This window comes from Leptonotus elevatus, chromosome 18 (genome assembly GCF_054856555.1).
Source record: "Leptonotus elevatus isolate MCC_2025b chromosome 18, RoL_Lele_1.0, whole genome shotgun sequence".
NCBI classification, from domain to species: Eukaryota; Metazoa; Chordata; class Actinopteri; order Syngnathiformes; family Syngnathidae; genus Leptonotus; species Leptonotus elevatus.
Window position 1 is genome coordinate 14047423 of NC_141256.1, and position 27956 is coordinate 14075378.

The window sequence follows — 27956 nt, forward strand, 5'->3', positions numbered from 1 at the left end:
GAAAAAGGGTGTTTTCATGGCGTATCATTCATTTTATTAAGTGGACACTACTTGAGCACCTGGAAAAAGGGGAATTATATGAGGTGTTTTTTTGTGTGTTTTTTACAGTGTGCAACCAGATTTTGCCTGAGGGGAACAAAGCAGGCTTTTATATTAGATAAGGTGTGTATTTGCTTAAGTGGAACACAGTTGATCATCATTTTGAGTAAAAAAAAAAAGAGAAAAAAAAAGGGGGTTGTGCGTTAATTGTTTTAAATGCTCCGGTTGAGCTGAGCCCACTATTTAAGGATAGACATAAACCACCTAATATTTGAGTCCGAAATCATGAGCCATACGATAAAACACTAACACCAAGGCGTCATTTATAAGGTATTTATTCAAATAAAGAGACATCGGTACATGGAGGTTCTTTTAAATAGCAAAAACGAGCACAAACGTGAAACAACAAAAGCAGGATGATGATCGCACCTCATTTCTTGTGCTTTTCTCCAGTGCATCGCCATTTTTATGTCCTCTTTTGGAAATCTCAAAAAACTAAGTAGCGCACGTGCGAATCCCCGCAACAACACATTTTTGACGAGACCCCCCGCGCCCCGCCAAAAAAACAGTACCAAAGACACTCTCGTACCGAGCCAAACTTCCTCACAGTTTTGACAATAATACAGGATTTATTTGTTGAAATGTGGCGGCTTGAATAAATACTACTTAACATAAACGTCTTTTAAGCTTCATGACAGAAACACACATTTTTTTAAACGTTGACGTCTTTTCTAAGATGACAAAAGAGGGAATTTGTGAGATGAGGCATTTATACGTTTTCCTGAGGGGAAAAGGGGGTGTTTAGGTTTGGTGCGTGGTTTATTATGACACAAAACTGTACTGAAACAGATGTCAGAACAGGCTAATCGGCTGCTTTTACCATGAGGAGGGAAAAGCATATTTAAGTGAGGTATGGCATTTATTTTCTCAAGTCGATGAGAATTGATCAGCGTTTTTTTTCTTACTGAGGGGAAACTTAATGTGAGGTGAGGCATTAATATGCTTAGGTGGACAACCCTTGATTACTTTGAATTCTTTTTCGGAGGAAAACATTTTTTTTTGTGGGGTGAGGTGTTAATTCATTCAAGTGGACCAAAACTTGCAGCAATTATCAGAAAAGTACGTCTCCACTTTCGACAATGGATGATTCTGTGCATTCAACAATTCAGCCCTCAAAACAAGTCATAATTTGGCTGGCATTTTCACCCAAAATATGTGACAAATACATATTTGATTTGACTACGCAACAAAGAAAGCAACAACAGATGTAGAAATATGGCTTTGACGGGAAAACTTCACTCACATCGTCACTCAAAACTTGCACTCGGCATCCATTCACAGAATCATGCTTAAATAATCGTAAAATCTCAAACAAAAAAAAAACTAAATATCGTCTACGTAGAGCTTCAAAATGTGAGAACAATCGCTCAATCATAAAAAATAAAAAAGGCCTCACGCTCTTTTCAGGGGGAGAAAAGATGTACTTTTTACTGTGAGTGTAAACAATGCGACACCCGAGCATCTTTATTCCCTTTAAAGCCGCACGACGACTGACCTTCACCGCCTACGTCCACTCGGCCAGAGCTGGTTTGTCGTTTCGATGGCCGGGCCGACCGATTCGTTTTTGCCGCCATGTGGATGTTTGTCCTAAACAATCTGCAAAGAGACACTCGCTTTGAGATAAAGTGCTAAACAAATGGCACGGCTACAATCAAAAAGGACACCATTGTGGACAAACGCGGCACCCGGTGACACGAGGGACCAACTCGCTCGTCTTGATCGCTTCCAGAGCAACTGTGAGAAACTTTAAATAAAAGGAGCAATCAATAAATAACAAGATGGCCGCAAAGGAGATGGAGGAAGTGTCAGTAATGCTGAGGGCATTGCTATGGCGACATTCACTGAGAAAGATTCAGAGAGAGAGCGAGCGAGCGAGAGAGAGAGAGCAGTTCCGGAGGGCGAGTTACACCCGCAGGAGGTCCTCATCGCTGTCGTCGTCCTCCCGCTTCGATTTCGGTGCCGCGTTGTTATTGCGGCGGCTGGCCGTCGAGCTGGCTTTGCCGCTCTTGCGTTTTCGCTCGGGCTCATCCAAGAGGCCCACCAGGTCCTCGTCGCTCTCCTCCTGAGCGCCACAAAAAAACAAAAGCCACCAAGTGAGGGTTCATCAAAGTGCAAGCAAAGGTTAAGAAGCGTCGCTTTGTTTGTTATTTCGTCAAAGCAAAGCTAAGATGGTGTTGCTTCATCTGTCTGCTTGTTATCTGGCCAAAGTGCAAGTGAAGGAAGGCAAGATATGTTGACGTCCTCGTACGTTGCTGCTCGGCTCACCTGCAGGAAGACGCTCCGGTGGGCCGAGGACGACTTGACCACGCGCACGCTGAGCACCTCGTCCTCGCTGTCGTCCTCCTGCTCGTCCAACGAGAAGGAGCGCAGGCCGTCCGTGTTGACCGGCTTGGTCTTGATGTGGCCGTTGCTGTGGTTAGCGCGGCCCCGCTGCGAGGAGAAAGACGAGGACGAGGAGGTCGCGGAAGGAGCCTCCAGTTCCTCCATCAGCCACTCCATCTCGTCTTCGCCCGCATCTTCGTCCATGTTCACCTAAAAGGCCGCATAGGGAATATGTAGTCACATTACAATGGGCATAAGTATCGGGACGCATACCCGGGGAGTCAAGGAAAGTTCGCAGATGTGACAGCTTAAGAGGCTTACAGGAGGAGAATAGAGGCGCGAGAAGAAACACATTTGGCAAAATGAGAGGTTCATTCCATGTCACGCCCACGTGCATATTGGACTTTTGATGACGTGGAGGTCGGATATATGCGACCTGGCTGTTCAGACTGCGGTTGCATTGCAAAAATTCGGATACGTATCCAATCCAGGACCACATATGAAAGTGACCCAGGTCGGATATGAAAAAAATCCGAATTGATTTGGGCAAATAAAATCATATTTTGGTCGCATTTGCCTGCAGTGTGAATGTAGCCTATGATTGATTTGTTGAGCAGTAGAACGCACCTTGGAATATTTGTAGGAGACCTGGTTGCCTCTCCTGCAGCAACCTGCCACCTTCTGAATCACCATTTCTCTGCAAGTAACAAAAAAATGGGCCATTTGTAAAATGAGCAATTGAGCTCATTTACATAGTACCCGCCCCCATAGTACGCTTAGATGGCTATGATTTGACAGCAAGGCTTGGCTAAGATCCAGAGTCACTTTTAAGCAACGGCCAGAGATTGGCTGGCAACTAGTCTATTTGTTTGTCTATATGTGCCCTGTGATTGGCTGACGACAATTTCAGGATGCACTGCGCCTCGCGCCAAAAGTCAGCAGGAATAAACTCCAGCTCACAACGAGACATCAAAAGTTGGACGTTCTTCGTACCTCCTCTCTCGTTTACGCAGCAACAGTGCAAGTAGACAAACGCTCAACCCCGCCATCAAGAGGCTCAACAAGATGGCCGCCACCTGACTCTTCCTGGAGAAAGTCGGAAGGTAGTCGTCGTCGTCGTCGTCTTGCGTCTCCACAGTCCTACAGGACAAATTTTTTTGGGGTTAATATTTGGTCACTTCAGGAAAGACGCTTGTTTGGTGTGACTCACATGAGGCCGCACACGGCATTGGTGTGCCACACGAACATGTACTGGCACTCGTCCGTCTCCAGCATGAACTTGGGGATGCCCAGGCCAGCCGTGGGGTTGCACTGGAACATGATGGTGGACGACGCCGTTTTGGTCCTCTCGCGCCCGCACGCCGAATCCGAGGACACCATCACGTCCAGGTTGCCGCCTGGTGGGTGAATCACATCACGGGCATTAAATAAGTAAATAAAAAATCAATTTATTTATTTATTTTAAAGCATTGCTTCTCACTTTCAAGGATAATCAAGTCCTTTTTAAAGATAAGCGGACTCCATAGCATGTTATATAAGTGCTTTGCGTCAATGTCACCTTTTTCTCACAAATTAACTCCAAATTACACAATAAAAGTCAATGAGTCACTGTGACAGATTCCTTTTCAGGACCTTATGACGAAAGTTGACGCATGAAAGGGTGAATTATTAATCTTCAAGGAGACAAAGCTGTACACTAAAGCAAGGGTTGGGCACACTTAAGTGCGTCAGCGCCATACTTGACTTTTATATTGTAGCATAAATCTATCTATTCATATTTGGAGACAAGTAGCAGCTCTCTGTTATGGAGGACCAAAACTGCAAAAATTGAAAATAAATAAATGAATAAAAGTGAAAATATAAATGGATATAAAAACAAACTTAAACTGTATCTATTTATCTATATATCTATGTCTATATACAAAATATATATATCCAAAAATAAAAAAATGAGATTCAAAAAACAAAAATAAATGTGGAAATAAGTTTTATTTTATTTCCATTCATATTTATTTTTTGTATTTAATTTTTGAATTATATTTGTTATATCTGCTTTTATTTACACTTTTATTTATTTATTTATTTATTTTAAATTTTGGCAGTTTTGGTCCTCCATACTCTGTGACCTCCTGTGAGTATGTCCGATACCTTTGATGCAATATTTGGCGTTGCTAGAGGAGCCGATCCGCCGCCTGTTGGGTCCGTTGAGTTTGACCTGGCAGATGTTGGCGCCCAAACAGCTGGGAAAGGAGCTGTTGGTGAGCCCGGACAGCTGGATGTGGTAGATGTAGTGGTCGCCATTATCCCGGTTGTCTCCGGAGGCTTGGTGGTGACTGAGAACGCACGCAAGTCACGTTTGACAGTGAGGAGAGTTGTAAGTGAGGGAAACATTCATTTCACATCACGTCACCTGAAGTAAAGCTCTCCAAGGCTGAGGCGGGCGCCCGTGTTGGGGTTCTGAATGGTGCCGTTCACCATCTCCACCGCCTGTTGCTTGACGGCACACGCCAGGCGGGTCTCCCAGCCAATCACAAAGAGGCAGGACGCCTCGTCGATGCTGAGAGATTTAAAGGACACAGTTCGTGATGATGTCATACAGGGTTGGGTAGGGTTAAAAAAAAGTATAATCAATATCGAATCGATTTTCTTTTCCGAGCCTGATATTGATTCATAAAACCATGAATCAATTATTTTAATCTATTTTTCCCATAAATTCATAAGAAAATAGAATATGAAACGCCACTTTTTTGCATCTCACCGTTTTCTTGAAATGTACTGTTCACATGAATTTAAAAGTATGTTCTTACATTTATGAAAGTCCTCACTTTTTGCACTTTAAGACAATTCAGAAATTTGATATTTACAATTATTGAATTAGAATTATGAAAAAAAAGAAATCTCTTCTTTGCTGATGTCAATGTTCAAATTCAATTTTGTGCCAAAAAAGAAAGAAAAAAAATTGTTTGTTCGCAAATATTGAAACTGGATGAAACACTTTTTCAAAACACAGCTGATATAAAAGCACCTTCAATTTTTTAAAATTCAATATGAGTAATGCATATCAAAAAAATGGATGGACGGTATTTTTGAAGGAGGAAAATACAATAAATGCCGTTATTTAACACAATGACGTATATCAGATACTGTCGAATGTATTGCTTGTTAATGGCGCCTTAAGAAGCCAAAGTTTAACCTGAAAAACGAACATTCTTCTGTCATTGACTAACTGCTCGAAACAGCTAAACTGGAAAGTAAATGAATGTCACCATCCCAAGTCGTTCCCGACTAAAATGTCACGGCACGTTTGCCGCCGTGACATTTTGTCATGTATCGAGCGGCGTTCATACTTGATGATGGCCGGGTGTCCGACGGTGGTGCCGCAGCTCAGCTGGATCTCCGTTTTTGCCGCCACGCCGTCACCGCAGGAGGCGTCACCGGCCGAGTAGTTGACGAAAATCTTGCCGTCTATGTGAGAGGGCGAAATGACCGGTTATATAGAAAGATTTAATTGATCCCTTGGGGGAAAATTGAATAACAAAGTAAATCTTTTGTTATCTGCCTTTTAAAAAAAAAAAAAAATGTGAATTTTGCAAGTTGCAAAAGTGGCAAAAAAACTGAGTAATTTCTATTTTATATTCATCCATAATTGACGTAATAATTTATCACCCTTGTGGTTCATCTTCTGAGTGTGAACGCGGCCCAGCGTCTGATTGCGTCCGTCTGCCGAGTGCCGACACACGGCGGCCCCCTCGTCGCAACCCGGAAGTCCTTTATGGATCTCCTGACACAGGTTGATGAAATATCTGTCGGTACGGAAATTGAAGAGTCACAAACGCGACGATGGGAAAACATCTCGTTCCGGAAATAGACTCACGAGTCGCCCTTGTAGTTGAACTTCCACGGCTGCGTGAGGGAGGAGAGACCTCGCAGGTCGAAGGTTTGATGCTGGCTGACCAGCTTGCACTCCATCTTCCGCGGGGCGCACACGGCGCTCGTTGGCCACTGGAAGGTGGCCGAGCATCCCGCCGTTTCCGACAGCAGCTGCGGGGAGCCGTGGCCCGCCGACGGGTCGCAGGTAAACAAAATGGACGACTGCCGCTTGGCGGATGCTAATAGAGGGAAGAGAAAAATGACGCTGGTCAACAGCAAATTTTAATCAGACAGAGGCGGCTTTAAACGTATTCTTGATGCCGATTAGAAAAATGTCTACTTTAATTTTTTTCTGGCACATTAGATTTTTTTGGGGGTCCTAAGTTTGACCTATAAAAGCTAGCACAACATAGATTTGATGACATTTTAGGACAAAAAATCTCATTTTTGCTGATATATTACTAAATATATCCCTATATGAATTATTATTATTATGAAAATGTGCTAGAGAAAAAAACAAGTGCAGATTCATAACACAGATATAACTTGAATCTCTAATTCAAAAAATTTAGTAAAAATGTGTCGACTGGTTAATTAAAGCCTCATAAATGTCGGCTTCAAACCAAAATGGCTGACTTCATGTATTTTTCCAGGCATGGCTTCTTGAGACATTTTTGACTCAAGTTGGCTTTTTAAGGACTCTCTGGGAGGAAAAAACTTAAAATGTCTGCCTCAGGACAAAACGGCCGACTTCATCTTCTTTACCCTTTTATGTGGCTTTACTACTGATAAATATTTCTACCAAAACTTCCATGTTGCTAAGCGAAATTTGCTGCCTCACCTGGCTCACAGAAGCCCATTTTTTTGTCCTGGTCATAGTTGGCGGTGGTGGCGCACCACTTCCTGCCATCCGTGCTGTCGTCTGCGGTGCACTGAGTATACGAGCGCTTCATGAACGTGAAGGGGAACACGCATGCGTCGCCTTTATCCGTCACTACAACACATACCATTTGCATATATTTCTTATGAGGGCTATAAACTGAAACTATGAACAAAACCAAGGTCCAATCGCTTTGGGAAGGCGCGAGATAGTGGCCCCGACTTACTGGGCGGGCACGGATCCCCGCCGCCATACTGCATCAGCACAGCTTGCTCCTTGTGCTTGAAATCCATGGTCATGGCTTTGCTGATGCCGAATGACGCCGCCAATTTTCCCGAGTCCGACACTCGGCAAACGGCGCTGCCCTTGCAAGCGGGCTCGGCCACCGAGCTGCACACGTTGATGAGGTAGCTGTTGGAGGAGCCCAGCGGGACCTGCCGCAAAAACAAAAGGCTCGTCACACCTGCCGACGGTTTTAAATTTGGAAAAAAATACGCCAGTGGTTCTAAATGCGTCTTTGAGGTCACCTGCACTTGTCCTGCCAACGTCGACAGGTCAAAGGTGTACTGCAGCTGAGCGTCGGTCAGGTTGCATCCGCTGGTGTGGGTGGCATCCGAACACACCACAGGGGTCGCCCATTCAAAAATGTACACGCAGCCCTGCAGTCTCAGCATGCGCGGGGAGCCCTGAGGAGACAAAACACGTTTTTTTTTTAAAAGGATGAGAGCTTGGAGTAGGGCTGCTCATCTGATTATCAAGAAAATATTAATCACGATCATCTTGGTAATAATGGAAATCACGCTTTTGGACGATCATTTATTTTTGGGTACAAAACAAGAAAATGTTTAAATGTAAACATTATTAAGACAAATAAAAGTATTCCTTTTGGATGAAACAAAATGTATGAATTTAAACAACTCAACTCAAAATTTGTAGTAATAATCTTTTTTCTTTACAATTATGCAGATTTTGTAATTGTGGAGTGTAATAATTTAAATTGTAATTGATAATTGCAAAGTCCTAGCTTAGAGAAAAAACACAAAAAAAAACAACAACAAAAAAACAAAAAACAGATGCCATGGAGTAAATAGTTTACTGACCAGCTCCACACCTCTCTGGCAGGTGAAAATGATGGTGGAGGTGTAGTTCTGTGCCGGGTCCGACGTGCACCGGGTGGAGCTGGAGTAATTGATGGAGATGTCACCTGTGGCGCTGATCTGAGGGCCGCTTGTCGTCCGCCCAATGTCCTTTTAGAGACACAAAAAAAAATGTTAACCTTTCACGTGACATCAATTTAAATAAATCACGAACATTGTTTTGTATTATTCAAAAAAAAAAAAAATCAATTAAGACTGATCCCTCATCTGCACACACACACACACACAAAAAATATACAACTCCCCTTATTTTAATATTTGTGACTCACAATTGGGGGTCCGTTGTCCGGGTCCATACAGACTGTGGCGCCAGGCGGGCAGGTGACCCCAGGAATGGGGTTCAGAGGCTGACAAATGTTGATGTAAAAATCGGGGGAGTCATCATTTTCATCCACCGCGTCATCTAAACACCACAGAGACAAAAAAAAAAAGAAAAAAAGAAAAAAAGATCAACGTGGACGACATCAGGCTGGTTAACAAGTCATCTTTGCACGCAAGCCAACCGGTGGCGGTGTAGTATCCGGTGGAGTGGATCAGAGGAGTCAGGTCGATCGTGGTGGAGCCGTTCTGGACCGAACATGTGACCTGCGAGGATGACAGAAGGCGGTTGAAGACGCCGTTGTGGCCGTCGTCTTGACAGCGTCTATCAACATTTCATACTCACAGGCTGCTCGCACACCAAGTGCGTGTGGAAGGCAAACCAGTGTGTGCATGTGTCTGCTTTGGAGTCAATGAGGACGGGTTCTGGAGGGGCTGAGCTCATACTGGGTGGTCTACGAAACACAGCAGATACCATTCAAGTTGGCGCTCCAGCGTGGAGCAGATGTCACTGTAAGGAGTGGATACTAAGGCTGGGAAAAAAACAGTCAACCAAGTCGACTAAAATGTTCTGCCTCGAAGCAGTCCATGAAGTCCATGTTTTATGGCGGATGCAATTTATCTGCTTAGTACTTAGTGTTTTTTTATTAAATACAGCACATTGAGCTCGACCAAAACACTATAAAAGCATGTGGGCTGTAATTATTCCAAAAAAAGAACCTGCCACTTGGTTTTAGGTATTCACCAATTAACCAGTAGAGGGCAGTCATGCACTAAACGTGCCCGGAAGAAGACAAGGAAGAACAGGAAGTTATTGACCTCATATAGTCAAGAGCTAGCTTTACCTTTGTTTACTCATGGAATAATGTTGAAGCACAGTCTGTAAATGACTTTTAGGACACTATTATATGTGTAATGTAGATATAATAATGTATGTGAGAAATAAATGGTGGTTAGTGTTCGTTTACCTTAAGTGGTAATCGCTAGCGTGCTAATGCTAATCGCGATTGCTAGCCATTTAGCATAAGCTAATTTTGGTTGGTGTTTAATAATGCACATGTATAGAAGATAATTATGAGCACTTATACCCACTCAATTCAAATTAGGTCCAATCTTAGTGGATTAACAACAACAAAAATTGAGGGGGGCAATTACTCGATTATTTGATAGAATAATCAATAGGATCATCGATTTTAAAACGATTTGATAGTGACAGCACTAGTGTATGTAATACCATACCGGCAGATGAAGTGAATGACGGTGCTGTGCTTGAGGGCGGGGTTGGCGGGGCACGGACTTCCTTCCTGGTACGTCAGCTCCACCACGTGATCTTTGTACGAGAGCTTCCCGTTGGTCTGGCCGCCGCTCAGCGCCGTGTTGACGTCTTTAATGCACACCGCTGTAACAAATATGCACTTTAGTGCATGCTTATCTATTATGAATATCAATAAGGAATGTTGAAAAGGAGAGAAGACCGTCATGGGATGGAACTTCATCTAGTGTTTAATTATTACTTCTATGATGTATTATTATTATTATTATTATTTACTTCTGTGTTTATTTCATGTGTTCCAGGAATGTAAATAGTCATATGGCTCCCTTGAAACGTAAAAGGAAATAAGAATCCAAATCTGATAGACATTTAAATCTAGTGTAAATCCAGCCTAAATGTACACAAAGAGCATATGGGTGGAAAAAGAAAAAGCACTTCATTATCACCTTCCAAGTTTGGACTGAGAGGCCAAAGTGCCTTGACCCAAACTTAAATAAACCCCAGGGGAGGAGCATGGACGATGATTCCATCTATAAGTTAAAGTGTCATCGACTTGCCAGCAGGGATAACTACCGTATATGCGTTGTGCAAATTTCAAACTCTGTTAACCAAGCGGTGAACTTTAGGCCTCTGATGGAGAAAGCTAAGCACATAGGCTCATTAAATATTACATTTGTGGCCATTTCGAGGAGACACAGTCATGTGAAATGTACAGTGCAAATCACAGCTAGACAAGAAGCAGGTATGTAAAGATCCTTGGGCTATTTTGATGAAAACGTATCACAGACTTGTTGGGAATTGTTTTCAATTGCGACATACCGGTTCCGGGGCTACAGCCGGCGTTGTCCATGTCTGCGCAAATGTTGATGCGGAACATCCTGCTGTGCACATCGTGGTCGTACACCGTGTAACCGCCGTCCCGTCTCAGGCTGTTCAGGTCGAACAAATGACCTGCACGAGGGTAAAGGGAGGGTAAAATTTGGTACTTTCTTTTAATGCAAAAATGTTAAATGTTACCTGTAGCTGGGTTGGCGACTCTGCAGCCGTCATGCTGGCTGCTGTTCAACGGGCAGGCAGCAGCCGTTAACCACACAAATGTGTACAAACAGTCCTCGATGGTGGAAATGAGGGTTGGACGAGAGTCCTGAGGGGACACAAATATTCAACAGTATTGTAAAAAAAAAAAAACATGAGGTGAAAAAAAAAAAATCAATTTTGGACTAATCATTATGTGTAAGATGAACTCTACATTGTTAACTTACAACTTGGTCTTTGTCACACTTGAAGCGAATGATGGTCGTCCTGTTGCGGACTCCGTCGGGGCAGGCCTGGCCGCCGCCGTACTGCAGCTTCAGCACGCTCCGGTCCCACGTGGGGCCACTCGTCACCTGTCCCAGACTCATGTATTGGTCTCCGATCTTCACGCAGGACGCACTGCCGGAGGGACACTTCCACGAACCTGCCAGAGAGTAAGAAGAGCAAATACTATAGAAATATGACTTTTAATTCTTAGTCAATAAATACAAATTGTCGAGAGTGCCTACCCACCCATCAAGTGTGAAATTTAACAACTAAGTTAATTTTATTGGGAAATTTCTGAAAATGTGTTCATGTAAATTGAGATGTGATCATTATTTGGCTAATTGAGAATATATATTTTACTTTGAAGGACATATTGTTTGGTGGTGTGTAAAAATGCAATAAAAGTTGGGAAACACTGCAACAGATGAGCTTGACAGTCAAAGCGAGAAAGACGAACCTCCCTGCGACACCAGCGACCTGCAGATGTTGATGTAGAACCGTTTGCTTTTGTCCTCTGTCGAAGGCGTCACCTCCCAGTTTTGGGCCTCCATGGCCAGAGGTGAGAGGTCATACGAGTGGCCCGCACCATCACTAGACAGAGACATGTTCTTTAGTAACTTTGGGGATATATTCTAGTGTCAGACGCGTTACAACAGACTTTTACTTGAGTATTTAAGAAATATTACTTTTACTCTTACGCTTGCTGGTTCTGTCACATGACTAGTACGAATAAAATGTAGCTGCTTGAGACGCATCTTACTGATATGAGCAGCTGGTGGTTTTGACAGGGAGGCATGCCAGCGCAGTGCGCCAATTGAACAGGTAGGTGCACTCAGAAGTCTCCTTGATGAACTCTGGCGCCCCCTTAAGGGTAAAGAACAGAGTACAGTCAACACTTAGAAACTCTACAAGAAACTATTGCAGTTGATTTACAACAACAACAAAAATATATACATATATGGATCTGATTTACTTAAGATTCCAAATAGCGGGTGCTAAATTGCATGTTGATGCTAACAGTTTGCAGATGCTGTTGGTGCAATCCAAGTGTGAATCTTACAGGGTGCATGTCGGGGTGGCAGGAGAAGTAGATCTCTGTGGATCGCTGGTAGATCTTGTGACACGTCTCTCCATTGGTGTAGTTCAAAATCAGCTGATCTCCCACGTAGCTCAGAAGCTCGTTCGCCATTCCTGCACACACATACCAACCAATCGCCATTACGAAAATGCTACACGGCAAAGATGAACCCCCTTTTTTTTTTTTTTTTTTTTGCTGTTTGGCACCTGCTATCTTGTGGTTGTTTCCATCCACCTGGCAGGAGGAGACGGCGTCGCTGCCCGTGTCTTTGTCGGTGCAGACACCCCTCTGGAGCCCGCCGCACACAGACAGGTGATGGATGTACTTGTCGCTCCTCACTGGGTAATCTTTGCCCTTCAGGGAGCTCAGGTTAAACTCGAAGCCGCTTCTCGGATCGCGGACGCGGCACTCGTCACCTGAGAGGACCCACGGGCAAAACAGCCATTTAAAGAGCTACAATGAAGCTATCATGTATGTTTTGGGGATGTTAGAAGAGGTCAGATTTGAACGCAAAACAAAAAATGAAGCATGACACCACCAACACAGCTAGCTGTCAGGAACATTCTTGGCGTGATGGCTCTACCTTGGGACTTCTTGATGGGACAGGCCTCGGACGTCCGCCAGATGAAGACATACTCGCAACCGACTTGTTGATCAAACATGGGGGAGCCCTGGAAACACACACACACACACGGTGTCTCTCATGCAGCCTTATTTTTCAACATTGGATGGAGTGATAGACCAATATGGGTTTTTTTCAAGGCCGATACCGATTATTAGTAGTCAAAGAGACCGATAACCAGTATTTCAAGCCGATAAAATAAATAAAAACTTTTTATTTTATTTTTAAACATATAAAGAATTGGTAGCCTTGTTTAAAAAACATCAGGGTCACCAGCAATGTGTTAAGCTAAATTAAAATGCAAGTAAAATAAAGTTTCTACTGTAAATACATTTTTTCAAAATGTCAACATAATTTCTTAATTATTTTTTTTTTAAATAAAAAGTGTAGGGAATTCCCAGTGTCAGCATTTTTTATGTTTTTTTATAAAGTGGAAATTTAAATAAATGCATGAAAAATATATATCACTGAGTGACAAATGATTGCTAATGTAGCTAATTTGGGGGTTTCATCAGGGTTCGTAAAAGGTTTCAAAAGATCTTCGCATACAGTGAAAAATTGTCTGAACGTGTAAATATCTTTGCGACAAGTAAAAACTGTGAGCATCATACAAATCCTGATGAAAACCTAAATTTGCTACGTTCTAAGCATTCACCGCTCGGTGAGCTACATACCAGCTTTATCGGCCTTCATATTCGTAAAAAGGCCGTTAATCGGTCTATCCTTAATTACGTTGTTTATGTTTTTTTGTTTTTTGGTGTTAAGAACTTTTGTTGTTTCTTTACATGATACGGTGCTATATAAATAAAATTGACTTGACTACGGACTACTCACTGGGCTGTCATCACACAGCAAGATGATGCGCGTTGAGTAACGAGACGCGGCATCACACTTATCCCCGTTGTGGTACAAGATGCTGATGGAGCCGTCTTCTGCCACTTGTGGGCTGGCCTGGACCAGACCCAGGCTGTAACTAGTACCGCCAATTACGGCGCAAGCACCCAAAGGACCCACTTGGAAGGAAAAATAAACACATTTTGTTATTAATAGATGTACAAAGCCGCTCAAGGTACTAATGGCGTCTCTAGAAAAAAGATCTTGACAGATGCCCTCTCTTACTGACCAGGACAGTCCTTTATAGACGGGAGGGGTCTGCAGACGTTAATGTAAAAGCTGCGTGACTTCACCGCGTCCGTATCTATGGCGACCCAGGGACTGTCCTCTCCGCCTCGGACCAGGTGACTCAGGTCGTACTCGTTGCCATGGGAATCTGGAGGCCACGTAAACGCGCGTTAAATTTAAGAGGGCGGACAAATTTCGCGGCATCTTGCGTGCCGATACCGATGACGCGGCAGTCCACCGGCGCGGGGACGCAGGCTAGTGCGGTGGAGAACTCAAAGTAGACGTCGTGGACCACGTGGCTGGGAAGGGTGTTCAAGTCCTCGCGCAGCAGCTTTAATGAGCCGGTGTGCGCGTTTGGATCGCACACAAAGTTAATGGTGAAGGTGTCCCGCGTTGCTGAAAACAAGACAGGAGTAGTCAGTTAATTTTTTAACAGGTCAATTGTATTATATTAAAGTGGAAATCAACCCCAAAAAATGTTTGGACAATAATATGTTCTATGCAGCCCCACTTGTCTAAATGTTATCCTGTTTAATATTGCGTTAGTGGACTACGAGTTAAGCAGCAAAATCCAGCTGTTTTTATCCATCTCAGGGGGCGGCCATTTTGCCACTTGATGTCGACTGAAGATGACATCACAGTTGCTCAGGTCTCAGGTAACAACCAATCACAGCGCAGCTACAGAAAACAGGTGAGCTGTGATTGGTCATTGCCTGAGCAACATTGATGTCATCTTCCATCAACAGCAAGTGGCAAAATGGCCACCCCCTAAAATTGATTAAAATGGCTGGCTTTTGCTTCGTAACTCATATTCCACAAATGTAATATTAAATCAGAATGCCAGGTTAAGACTAGTGAATTCACTTATGACATATTATTGTCAAGAAATGTTTACGGTTGACTGCTAATTACACATGCACAGATCAAAATGAAAGCAAAAAACAAACCACTAGCCTAAATCGTCTGTTCACCTGTAGAATCGTCAAGGAGTCCCTTATATGTCAGTTTGAGGAGGCCATCCGTGGAGTACTGCAGGGTCTTCTCCACCCCCACCGGGCTGATGGGATTCCCGTCTTCCAGCTCACAGCCCGCCATTCCCATGCCGCAATCCGCCAGATCTGAGCAGATGTTCACCTGCGAGGGGGCAACAACCATTAGAAAGTGTTTTTTTATTCTCATTAAATGACTAACTGATTTACTGTTCATAAAAATATTTAATATGTATGTGATATGAAGTTAAGTGTGTGCCTATTTAAGTAGTAGTAGTCATACACCTTCAACTTATTTTATGCCCTGAATGCAATCTTAAAAAAATACTTTGCACATTGAATTTGGATTATATATGATTAAAATTACTTCGATAAAAGAGTGTCGCAACTAAATGACTATAAGGAGAAAACTAGGAAGTCCTGCTGCCTATCCCAAACATCCGTCTTACCAAGAAGTCCTTCCCGTTGGCTTTGGTCCTGTATCCGGTCTTGGAGGCGAGCGGCTGCAGGTTGAACTCTAAGCCGGTGTCGGGATCGATCACAGCACAGCTCTGCGATAGAAGCACATTTGTCAATTTGAAGGGTGTGGGGCTGAGCAATATGGCATTAAAATAAATCCTCTGACTTTTTTCTCTCCACAAAAATCCGATTTTATTCAATTCCTTCCCCCCTTTGCTGATAGAAAAAGGAAATGTTGTCCCCTTTGGTGACATAGTTGTAGATATTTGCAGCTTGTAAGCAAATACTATACTAATTTTGATCAATATTTTTGGCAACATAAAAAAACAAAAACACACATCAGCTAAAAAGAATGAATAAAAAAAAAAAATCCTGACTAATAAACTCAAATTAGTCGATAAAATCACTTGCATTGTTCTTGGTAGTGGTAATGGCACATGCAGCCCTGGTCTCCCATATGAAGTTGGCGGTGCAGTTCTGGTACATGAGGAACCGCGGGCCCATCGACTGTGTGACGATGAAGACCAACAACAACAACAAAAAAGTCACATGGAGAAGAACGTTGAGCTACGCCCCGGCCCATTCAAAGTGTCTTAACTGACCAGCATCCCCCTGGTGCACACCAGGTGGATTCGGGTGGTGTAGGTCAGCTTGAGGCCGTCTGACTCGCAGGGGTTGCCGTCTGTGAACTCGAGCAGCAGCCGGTCGCGACCCTCGATGATTGGGCCGCGCTTGGAGACGCCCATGTTACTTACGGACATCACTTCTTGTGGAAAGCCCTGAAGGGAGGGATGAGATACGTTTTGTAGTTTTTGACATTGCAGGAGGGATCCATTTTAAATGGACAATAACTTTTTAACTCATTCAATCCCAAAAACGTGTAAAAATGTTTTTTAATACTTTGTCCTTCTCTCCCCAAAACATCCTTACATATATTTTTTTAATGCAGCTTCTGACATGAAGAGGTGGCTTAAAGCAATGGTAGCTTTTTTTTTCTTTTTTTTTTAAACGGCCATCAGGTGGCAGCGGAGCATAAGAGATCAGCCAGGGCCATGTTGCAACAAACTCTTTTTGTCAGTGTTTTCACCAGGAATGTGAATATTGATCAAACTTACCTATATTTTAAGGCTAATTACTGCAAAACGGAAACCGATACAAATACAAAAAAAAATCCTGATGAAAGAAGAGACTTTAATCTTTCTTTTGTTAGGTTCTATGTTTTTTAAGCAATATAACACAATGTTCTATCGGCCTTGCAAAATCAGTCAAAATCCAGTAAAACAGCCGGGAGCGAAGGGGTTTGGCTTCAGTGAAAACGGCTGGGAGTGAATTAATTGATAGCTTACACAAAAGCCCCAAATCACGAGCGAGCAGTACGACGCAATCATGTACCTGCGAGGTTGTGTATTTCTTCTGGCAGACGGACGCGTGTCGGTCGCAGCCCTGAACGGCGTTGATGGGTCGACATATGTTGATGTAGTACTTCCGCAGGTTGGCGGTGTCGGACAGGTCCATGGTCTGCCAGTTGCCGCCGGATGTCGAGCGAGACAAGCTGCACACAGAAGGAAGATGTCGGACGTCACGCTAGTGATGTTTTGTTTCAACACAATACAGTGAAGACGTACCTGGACAGGTCATACTGGTCCAAAGTTTTGGGATCGGTCACCAGACACTCGTGAGGCCTTTCAGGGCATGCGTACGATGTATACCAGTGGAAGTTATACGTGTATTTGTCTTCAACCTGTGCCCAAGGAAAAGCATTACGAGAAACTGCTAGTCATAACATTTGGAAGGAAACAAAAAACAACAGGAGGTCGACCTGGAATTCTGGTTTTCCAGCGCCGACTTCAGGGTCACATAGGAAGGAGATGAGGGTGGATCGGAGCGTGTGTTGCTGGTTGTTGTACTGCGAGCCGTTGCTGTAGGACAACTGGATAAGGCCGTCGTAGTAGGACAGCCGCGAGTTTGCCTCGCCCAGACTCCATCGGCTATAACGACAGGAGGAACATCCGTATCAAGACGGGTGGGCAAAGAATGGCACATATGGTCCACTCTATACGTTTACCCTGGCCCACTGAGAATATTATTATTAAAATTCAATTTTTTTTAAATAAATTATTAATTTTTAATGCATTTTTGTTCCTTAAATTGGATAAACACAAAAACATTTGTAAATTAAATATTTTTACATTTACTTAATTCAAAATCTAGTTAATTTTAATTACATTATATATCATGTTAAAACTGAAATTAATGAGATTTATTTATCTTATTATGAAAATGCAGTCAGTATAATAAATGGGAGAACCTGATCCAACCATGCGATCGAGAATCAGGGCTGATCACATAATTTTCATCTATCAATTGTTGGAAGTCAAAGATGGGATTTTTTAAATTATTATCATTTTTAAAGGTGACAAAGTCACAAAATACTCATAAGGTACAACGGTATTGCAAAAAAATAACTTAGTTGTATGCTGCAAAATGTTTCATATTCACATGGAGTGAAATGGCGAGAGGCAAAAAGAATTGTGCTCCACTGCTGATACGCTACAATTTTTTTCTCTTACACCCATAAAAAGGCATCCTGTTGGTAGTTTTATTCAATTTTCTTTTTTTTATTATTATTATTGAATTGTCGCAGTATTGGATTGGGCCTCTGTTTCAGCAGATACTGAAAAACGTGCGATAAGACTTGGATTAATCTTAAAAAATATTGTGATTGAGACATCGCTAAAAAAATGTATACCGTTTTATCTATGGGGGGGGGGGGTTTAGGATGGTACACTAATATTTTAAAACCTGCAATATTAAATGACTATAAATCACAGAGGGCAGTAAACAATCATTATTGCCCAATCATGATGTCACATTGACAGATTGGTGATGGTGAATAGCACATTCTTCTTGAAAAGTGTGTACATGGGACGAAGTAGCATCCCAATGAGAATGAAATGCAATCATTTGCATTCAAAACGATGTGGCAAACTTTGTTTTACCTTTTGTCTACCTGGCAAGCGCCGGCCTTTTCAGGACAGTTCGCGCCTGTGACCGGGCCGCACACATTGATGTAATATTCGTAGTTGTCGTTGGTCAAGTTGTAAAAGCCGCCGCTAGGCTTGCTGAGCGGCGACAAGTCGAAAGAGAAGCCTGGGGAGCAAAAATGTTTAGTCTCTTACTTTCCTCTAGTCCTAACCAAGACCTTAAGGTTTGAACGTATCGTAAGCGGCGTACCAGCCTGCAGGTCCTCCACCTTGCAGTTGTCCCCTTGCGTCTTGGAGAGGACGCACGCGGCCGCGGTGTACCACTCCAGCTCGAACACGCAGCGATCCGATGAAACGCTGCGGACGACGGGGGCGCTCTCCAGATCTCCTGCAAGAAACATTTTCATTTGATTTATAGATTATAAATCGCAAGTTTTAGTCTTTACTAATATTAAGCCCACCTGGTTTGCACTTGAGCGTCAGGATAGTTTGAATCCTTGTGGTTTTGCTGCAAAAGTCTCCATCAGTGTACACCAGTCTGATGTCGTTTCCCTTTTCAGTCTTCTGTGGAGGTGAGAGGAAGCTGCCCAGGCTGATCATTTTGTGCTCTTTGTCTGAAACACAAAAGCAGGAACATGGAACACATTTATGTTTTCAATATATATGGACCAATCTTATGCGTCCAACAGTTGATGAATTTCCAATTAGAAGTGAAGTACCTCCACCTCCAATTTATTTCTATAGCACATTTTATAAACAAGCGTTTCCAAAGTGCTGCACTTTGAGATCCGCACACTATCACACACACATAAAATCTAGTAAAAACTATAAAAATATAAAACAGTCAATAAAATACCAATAATAATTACATTAAAATAATAATTGATGAATTTAAAAACAAATAAAAAAATATGCATACACATAAAATCTAGTAAAACCAACAAAAAAAAATACAAGTCAATAAAATACTAAAATACAATAAGTAAAATAAAAAATAATAATTAATAAAAAATAAATAAATAAAAATGCATAATAAATAAAAAAAACACACAAAAAGACCTAGAGGACCACACAATTCACGCCGAACTAAAAGCCAAGGAATAAAAGTGGGTCTTAAGACGAGACTTAACACTCCACTGTGGGAGCAGTTCGAACGTGGAGAGGCAGATTTTTCCACATCTTAGGGCCAATTACAGAGAGGGACCTATGCCTTCCGAGTTTGAAGTCTCGTCTTAGGCACCACGAGCTGGAACCTCCACCTCGTCGTCTGTCTTCTTACTTTCGGCACAAATAGCGGCATTCTCCGTGCAGCCGGAAGCTCCTCCTGCCTGGATGACTTTGTGGCAAACATTGAGGTAGAAGCGCTTTAAGTCCGATTCAGCGGATTCGGGATCCACCGCCTCCCAGTTGCCATTCACCTCTGACCCTGGAAAAAAAAAATAAAATTCTGCATCCGCTTTTCCACGAGAACACCTGAATCGTTGTACGATGCCAGAAAGCATCCCGACCTTGGAAGAACTTAACTTAACACTCACCAGGCAACCGAGTGAGGGGCGAAAGATCATAATGCTTGCTGCCATCGGTAACCCGGCACAGAAGATCTTCCTTCTCCTTGACGCAGGCGTACGCCGTCTGCCAGTTAAAGTAGTACGTGCAGTCCGTTTCTCCCCCGAACACCGGGGCCCCCACACCACCATTGGCTGAGCAAAAAAATACCACACAGTAAATAAGGATTAGCCACCCTGCTGCGGCTAACGGCTGATGCTTCTCACATGCGTTCCTGTTGCACTCAAAGTTGATGATGGTCATCCTCTGGAAGCCGGTAGAACACTTGGCGCCGTCAGGGTAGATAAGAGTCAGATCGCCATCTGAGTAACTGAAAGACATGGCAGGTATAGAAAAAAAAGAAAGAAAAAAAATCAACTACAGAATTGTTGAATGAATTGGTAAAAAGCCAACAACGGCCCAGCACAACAATGGCCATATTTGGAGCTTACAGGAAGTAGCCTGGTCCCTCTCGGGAATATGTATTTGTAGAAAATGAACGACCACCTCAAAGAAGCATGTTTTGATGAACACTAATCAGCCAGAAGACAAATTACCGCAGCGTCTGGTTTTGGTATCTCCCGGCCACTTTCTTGACGTCGCCTGTCTTCTTCACTTGGCAGGAGGAAACAAACTCTCCCAGGCTGCTGCATTCGTCCGAGGGCACTTTTCCACACACGTTCAGGTAGTAAATGTAACTTTCGGTCCCGTCGCTGTTTGAGGAGTGGGCATAGTAGGGATGGTCTGTAGCTAAGATACAAACACAAAGGTGGAATTGTACAAGATCATCTTTTGCTGAACTATTTTAGCGAATGAGTTTTTTCATCCCGCCCAAAAATTATTATTTATTTTTTTTACATATTGTTTAGACATATCACACATCATCAGTATCTAATTTGAAAAGTTTTTCTTTTTTAATTTCTATTTAAAGTTCAACAGGAGTTGCCACCAATTGAACAACTTACAGCTCAAGGTGAGCGGCGTCAAATCAACTGCGATGTCATGTTGCTGGCTGGTGAGTTTGCACGAGTCGCTCTCCAAATAATCCCTGTGGCAGGCGTACTCTGTGGCCCATTCCACCTCGTAGCGACAGTTGCCGTCCGCCGTCATCTTGGGAGGGCTTCCCTGTGACCAAAAGAGCGTTCAGAGCCACAGAAAAGCCACGCACCGGGGATGAACCTGAGTCTTATCTACCACATGTCTGTTCGATGGACAGATGAAGGTGACGGTGACGGCGGGAGAGTGTCCGTTGCAGAAGACTGGAGGAGTCACGTCGGCGCTCACGCTGTACTGCAGCCGCAGTCTTCACGGGGTGGTGAACAACAGAGGGAAGCAGGGAATAACTGATTAAAAGGATCATATATCAAGTTTCGAGAGCGATTAATCAAATTCATTTTGCTTTTCATAACTCAATATCAATTCATGGAAACATGAGTCAATCATTTTAATTCAATCCCCCCCGCCCCATATATTCATCTGAAAATATAATTTTACCTGCCAATTTATTTACACAGTCAGCACTGTGGTTGGAATGGATTTAAATGATTTGTTTTGATCAGCTCATGTTCAATAAAACATACATACATGGGACTACATTGCATTCAATCGAGTTAAAAAACAATAAAATGGCTAATAGGAAATAGTGTTAATTTCATCAACGAAAATTAACAAATAATTTCATCAACAAACATTTTTCACCGTACTAAAACTAGACTAGACTAAAAACCCTCATTAATAAACAATAACTGGGACTATAAATCAGTATGGATTTTCGTCGACTAATGAAGACGAGGCAACTTGACTTAATAAAAACTAGACTAAAAAGTATGGACATTTTAGTTCATGAACAAAAACAAGATGATTTTGTAAAATCTTGTCTCTGCTTATCTGTCACTGTGACGCTGTCATGTGACACACAGTCTTTCAAATCTGCAGATAGCAAGTCCAACATGCACAAACACATGGGACAGACGGGAGGTGGATTCAAGGTGAAAGGTTAAAAAAAAAAAAAAAGAAGTAAATTATAGTCATAACGTAACAATAATCCAACGGCTATAACTTCCAATGATAATTAACTAACTAATACTGGGCCTGGCTAACTTACTAGCTCATTGCATTTAGCCATAGTAGCCACTTGTTAATTTGATGTAATTGTTTGTGAAGTTATTTTTCATCAAAAAGATGTGAAATAGTTTTAGATTCGAAATCTTCAACATAGTCTGCTGACAAAAAAATATAGTGGTAAAATGATTGTCCTGACTAAAACGTTGACACTTTTTGTTGACTTAAACTAGACGAATAAAAATATGTTTTCTTGGACTAAAATAAAGACTAAAATGCTATATTTATAGTTGACTAGAAATAGACTAAATAAAAATGGGATGAGGTTGACTATGATAAAAAACTAACAAGCGTGATTGAAACTGGACTAATTTCAAAATGGCAGATAAAATAAACACTAATAGGAAAGTAGTAATAGGAATATGCTAATAGGAAAGTAATAGTATTTTTAAAGTGAAGTGTTTTAGAATCATAATTTGGGTACATTGAGGATTTAAAGAATTAAACACAGGGGGGTATTTTATTCACACATTTCTGCATCCACTTAATTTAACTATTGTACTATACATCACTGCCACCTGCAGGACTGGAGTGGACACTGTCAACATAATTCCTTTTTGTTTATTTTAATCCTATGTACATAATCTCATGTGGATCTCAAGACTCATTGAGGCTACCTGTCATTGGATAGGAGCTCTAAGGGCTTGGTGGGAGAGCCCATGTTGTAGCCGACATTCTTGGTGACCAGACATGCGGCAGAATCTTCCGGACAGCGCGTTTCTCCTCCATCTGACGCAGCAGAGGAACGAACGTGTCATTACATAATAGGACTTGAGGAGGATACAGTTGTGCTCTGAATAAAAGAAAAAACCCTATTCCGACATATTGCGGGCGACTGACTGAGGCTGCGGCAGATGTTGATGTAGAAGTCGACGCTGTCGTCGCCGTCGTCTACCAGGTAGCCGCCGCCGCTCACTTTGATCATCGGATTGAGGTCGTGCTTCTTCCTGTCGGTGTCAAAGGCGAAGCAGGGCACCTGCGAACGCACACAAATGAATAAACCAAAAAAAAAAAAACACTTGGATCTTATCAACCATAAGCGTGTCATCCGCCGCACCTCTTGGTGTGGTTTGAACTTGTCGCTGCTGCAGGCCACGTACGTCCTCCACTCAAAGTAATGCATGCACTGGGAAACGGCCACGAACTCCGGAGTACCCTGGAGGCCACAAACAACAATTACAGAGGACATACTGCATTATGAAAAACGTATTTACTGTATTGTGAACAAAAGCTAATATTTTTAAAATCTCCAAACTCAAGTCACATTGTCTTAAATGTGACATGAACTTTTTCCTGTATTTTTTTCTTCCAAGTCAGCCGTTTCTTGTTAGCATTTGATCACATTTGTCAGTCTTGTGCTGCTGATAAGCACCGTGACAGAACATCCACTTCTGCAAGCGTGACCTTCCATTCCCCTACCATTTCTCCGCTTAACCCACAAGAGAGCGTGACGCAGGTTTGTTAGGCAGCAGCACAAAGTAACAGGAAGTGACAGGAAGTGAGGGCCGCCGTTGAACCGCAGACTCCCACCTGCGACGGGCGCTTGCTCGCTATTGTTGAATTTGTTTGCTCTCATCGCAGCCAAATTTGAGAACAATTTGTCATATAGCCTTTCTGAAGCCTAACATCGTGTTTACTGTACATAATTTCCGGGCAACGTTTATTGCCAATTTTATCTATTTTTATCACAAAAAAGTTTCTATGACAAGATATTTGGTGGCAAAATAAGAAACTTTTGAGGCCAAATATTCCTTTTTTTAGTGCCTGTTGGGTGCCGACGAGCCTGTTCCTGTCAGATATGAACTGTTTCCCGGATCAGCCGATGCCTGTCAGAGCTCACCATGGTTTTCCCGCACTGGAAGCCGATGGTGGTCTGGATGAAGTTGTCATTTCCCGCACATTTGACGGTACTGTTGTAATCCAGGACGGTTCCCGACGGCCTCCGTAGGGATAGGTCACCTGCACGACGAGAAGAGATGTGCACTATAGTATCTGTGACCTTGAACGTGTGTGCATTTTACTATATTTACAAACATACGTCACATAAGGCAAAGTTGTTGTTTTTTTTCCCCCCGTCAGGCTTGCTTTGAAAAATAAATGTTCACCCTGTAACCCCAGCTGAGCTTCTGCCCTTTGAGGAAATCATTTGTCACAGCTGTCATGTTTGACGTCGACAGAAATAAACTGCGGTGGGAAAAGTTCTGCAATGGTAACCTCACTCACACAGCACCTCCGCCGTCCAGCAGATTATTACTTTATATTTGGCAGCTACCAAAAGAAAACCAATCCTCAAAGTCTTCACAAAGTCAAAGGACTTCACAGCAAGTAGATTCTATCAAAACGTGAACATGGATATCAATCATTACAAAAAAAAAAAGGCAATTATGATTACCGCGATGGCGCAGGTTAGTGAGACTGGTGCGTTCCTACTTTTGCAGCCCCGATATATATATATATATAATTCTAACCTCATACCTTTGACCGCCGGACTCTATGTTGCGATTTCTAAGCCTTTGCTGCTATAAGAAGAAAATGACTCGTTTAGTGACATTGCACAATACATGGAGTGAGCACTAACCCCAAATAAGATAACGTAACAGCAATTATTACCATACATATGACCTTGACAGTGAAAACTACTCGGGAACTCACTGAAATTATTAATAAACTATTTCCATTCATTGTGACTACTGAAATATCAACAAAGACAATTATGCTTACGTTTAACTGGCGCTGTCGTGGAAGTAGTTTTTTAACATTGGTTAGTATTATATTTGTTGGTCCTTGTTCAGGAAAGCGGGACAATGATAACATTAAATTTAGTATACAATTGTCTTAAAAAAAAAAAAAAAGCCTTGCTGTTCCTAAGAAACAAAACTAACAGGAGCATTAACCTTCTTGTTTAAAGTCTTAGAACAAATAAAATGGCTGGCAAAGAAGAGCAAATGACTGTTGGCGAAAATGACTCGTTCCTGTATAGTACACTAAATGGATGATGTAATCACAATGGCAGGCATGTTGGCACCGCAACAATACGTGCCCACTGCGCATCTCTTTGTCATCCTGCAGCGCAAATGGAAACGCTGTAAAGCATCTTGTGCCATGTGGCAGTCATGGGACACGAGGGGGAGAGTCCATCAGGCCGCTAGTAGAGAGCAATCAACACCGCGACTTGCAACACTGGAAAATGTAAGATGGGAGTCGAAGAACCCACACTTGTTTCAGGAGCAACTAGTTATGGGAGAAGAGGACTTTTTCACAAAAACCTGATTTATCTTCTTCTTTTTTTTCCCCTGCTTGACTTTTGAGCAAATTAAATGACTTGATGGAAGTCAAGTTTCGTTGTATTTCCCTTTTAAGATCTGCTTTATTTCTCCTGATATCAAACATTTGTTGTAACATTTCTTTCCGAATGTTTTTTTTTTCCATTTAACTTCAACAGAAATATTTTCTTTATAGAATATGAGAAAATTCCTCTTCCTCTTGGAATAATGTCCCTTTGTCAAAATATGCATGTAAACATGACAATAACTTTTTTCTTTTTTTTTTTATAATTTAACCACAACCCTCAAGCTCTCTCAGACAAGTTTCTAAAAAGTCGTTGAATCACTGCTTTTGCAATATTTAAATGGGCACCATGTCATTTGCAATATTCAGAGCTCCTGACTTTATGATTAACTTCCACCGGGCTTCTTTGTTGTCCTTGCAAAACTATGAAAAATAAAAGTAAGAAAGTGAAAATGATTCCTTGGCTGTTTCTAAGGGAATTGCAATTGCTAATGACTTTAAAAAAAAGTCACAAATTTGGCAAAATTTACTGTGCTTTTGTAAACTAGCTCCGCTGTTTGCAGACATGTTGCTATTGTAAGGACTCAGCAAGGCTACGCTACACTTTGACCTACAGACGCTGCTAAATGAAAAAAAATAAAATAATCCAAAACATTCTGACCAACTTGATTAATAAACAAACCTTAAGAGAAACACTCTGGATGAGACAGAAGGAGAAGAGGGACTCACCGACAGATTGGTATATATTGCTGGTCAGGTCACGGGCGCAAACAGCGCTGGCTTCACCGCAGGGAGTGGCCGGGGACGAATCGCACAACTTGAGCGTGTAGCTTATTTTATTATCCAGGTCGATAGCCTCCCATTTGTAGCTATGAAAAGAAAAAGAAAATAATTTTTAAAAAATAACCACAACTTCAGACACTTCCGTAAGACATGTCTGTCTCTGATCAATAATTATACACATTTGTACAGCTGTTTTCAGAGCACATCAATCTCATGCCAACAATTCATCCCAGCCACATTCAGCTGGCCCAATGATGAGCTTAATTTTCGTTAGATTTGACCACTGTTCAGCCGTATACATTTCTGCTGCGGTCAGTGGCAAGTGTTGCCAGCGGAGCTGCTTGTTTCTACTTGGTGATGAAATGCTGCAGTGATAATGCAATTGAATCTCAATGTGCGCTCAAATTAATAGCAGACCAAATTATTTTGTCAGTTGTCAGCAGTATGTTAGTATGACACAATATCCCTAAAATGAGCTAATTTGGGTCAGAAATATTCTTTAACAATGTCTACTGGGGGTGTAATGAAAATAGACTTGAATTAAACAATCGGCTTTGATTTAAATAAACCAAAAATGTACCCTTATTGAATCAACTTTTTTGAGATGCACACCAGTTTGAATTTGATTAACTTCACTAGTTTGGGCATTGAAGATCTTTTACATTTTGTTACATATCCATTTGTTGCACTTGAAAATGTACCGTTCTTGATTAGTATCGTAAGCCATGTATCGCGATACGTTATGTAACGTTAATGTACTGTATTTACTTATTTTAAAAAAGACCGTCACTGAAAAGTCAGACTTTAGAATTGTTAATCAAATTTCAGTGTTGGGGGAATGCTAAAGCCCATTTAATCACTTTACCGGCTCAAAAGTTGAATGTTTATCATCGAAGAGTCTTCATTTGACTATATAATCGTGTCAGCTCGGTGCTGCTGAGTCAATATTTGCTCACTTTTCAGCACTTTATAACAGCTAACCGTTGCTAGTGGCAGATCATTACTGTCAGCACAGTTCATGTTGTTGACCGGTTAGCCGCTAGCTCGCTACTTTAGCTTGACCACAGCCAGCTCCGACGGCCACGACCGTGAGAATAAAATATAGTCGAAATGAGCTTTCTAAGCTATTCATGAAACTCTTGTGACAAAAAAAAAGACGGCTCGGGCGAGAACAAATATTGTTAAGAAGTTGTCAAGACAATGAAAGCAATGGCTGACTCATGTTCCAGACCTTTGAATGTCAAGAGGCGGGAGCGCGATCACATGATCAAAATGACAGCTTGGTGTGAGTGATTAGGCTATTTCATGTTCATATTATCATTTGGTAGTTGAAATTAAAGCATACGTTGTGTTGTTCGTTTGCACTGGAGGTATGTTTGTACCTGCAGAGGTCCTGGTACCACAGGCTTGCCTTCTTCTCCTCTGCCGCAGCCGCAGCAGCAGTCGTCGTCGTCGTCGTCGCTCCGGAGAGGACCAGCAAACATCCCAGACTAGCCACCAAGCAAAGCAGGCGCCCGAGAGGCAAGCGCCGCCGGCCGTGTTTCGGTAAAAACATGCTCGAGCGGCCTGGCATTTCAGCAGGACGACATGATAATAGCCCCAGCAGAAGAATCGCTCGGTAGGAAGTGACTGCGCCACATGATTCAACGTCACATGACTGTCAAGTTGCTCAGCCGTGCGGCCTTCACGGAGCGTGGGAGAATTCAATCAGGCAACATTGTCAAGTTAGCAAATATTGGAAGCA

At 42.3% G+C, this 27956-nt stretch overlaps 1 protein-coding gene across 1 annotated transcript; it reads right to left on the reverse strand.

Moving 5' to 3' along the window:
• Positions 1–358: 358 nt before the first annotated feature.
• On the reverse strand, positions 359–27930 carry igf2r (insulin-like growth factor 2 receptor). The gene is made up of 51 exons (XM_086061140.1): positions 27595–27930; positions 26159–26298; positions 23982–24100; positions 23199–23297; positions 22982–23117; positions 22759–22870; positions 21215–21323; positions 20986–21145; positions 20578–20770; positions 20248–20351; positions 20011–20175; positions 19755–19901; positions 18937–19089; positions 18726–18863; positions 18491–18641; positions 17311–17479; positions 17117–17232; positions 16884–17043; positions 16094–16270; positions 15903–15998; positions 15482–15583; positions 15015–15177; positions 14263–14439; positions 14045–14191; positions 13756–13934; positions 12883–12970; positions 12506–12715; positions 12282–12412; positions 11982–12085; positions 11679–11812; positions 11182–11378; positions 10937–11063; positions 10739–10870; positions 9886–10045; positions 8993–9101; positions 8832–8913; positions 8598–8731; positions 8272–8418; positions 7699–7857; positions 7398–7605; positions 7133–7285; positions 6296–6530; positions 6088–6224; positions 5769–5886; positions 4832–4978; positions 4570–4754; positions 3632–3818; positions 3415–3561; positions 3049–3118; positions 2365–2631; positions 359–2161 (listed from the first exon to the last, which is right to left on the reverse strand). The coding sequence occupies exons 1-51, from the start codon at positions 27783–27785 to the stop codon at positions 2003–2005; spliced, it is 7530 nt and encodes a 2509-aa protein (XP_085917266.1). The 5' UTR covers positions 27786–27930; the 3' UTR covers positions 359–2002.
• Positions 27931–27956: the final 26 nt, after the last annotated feature.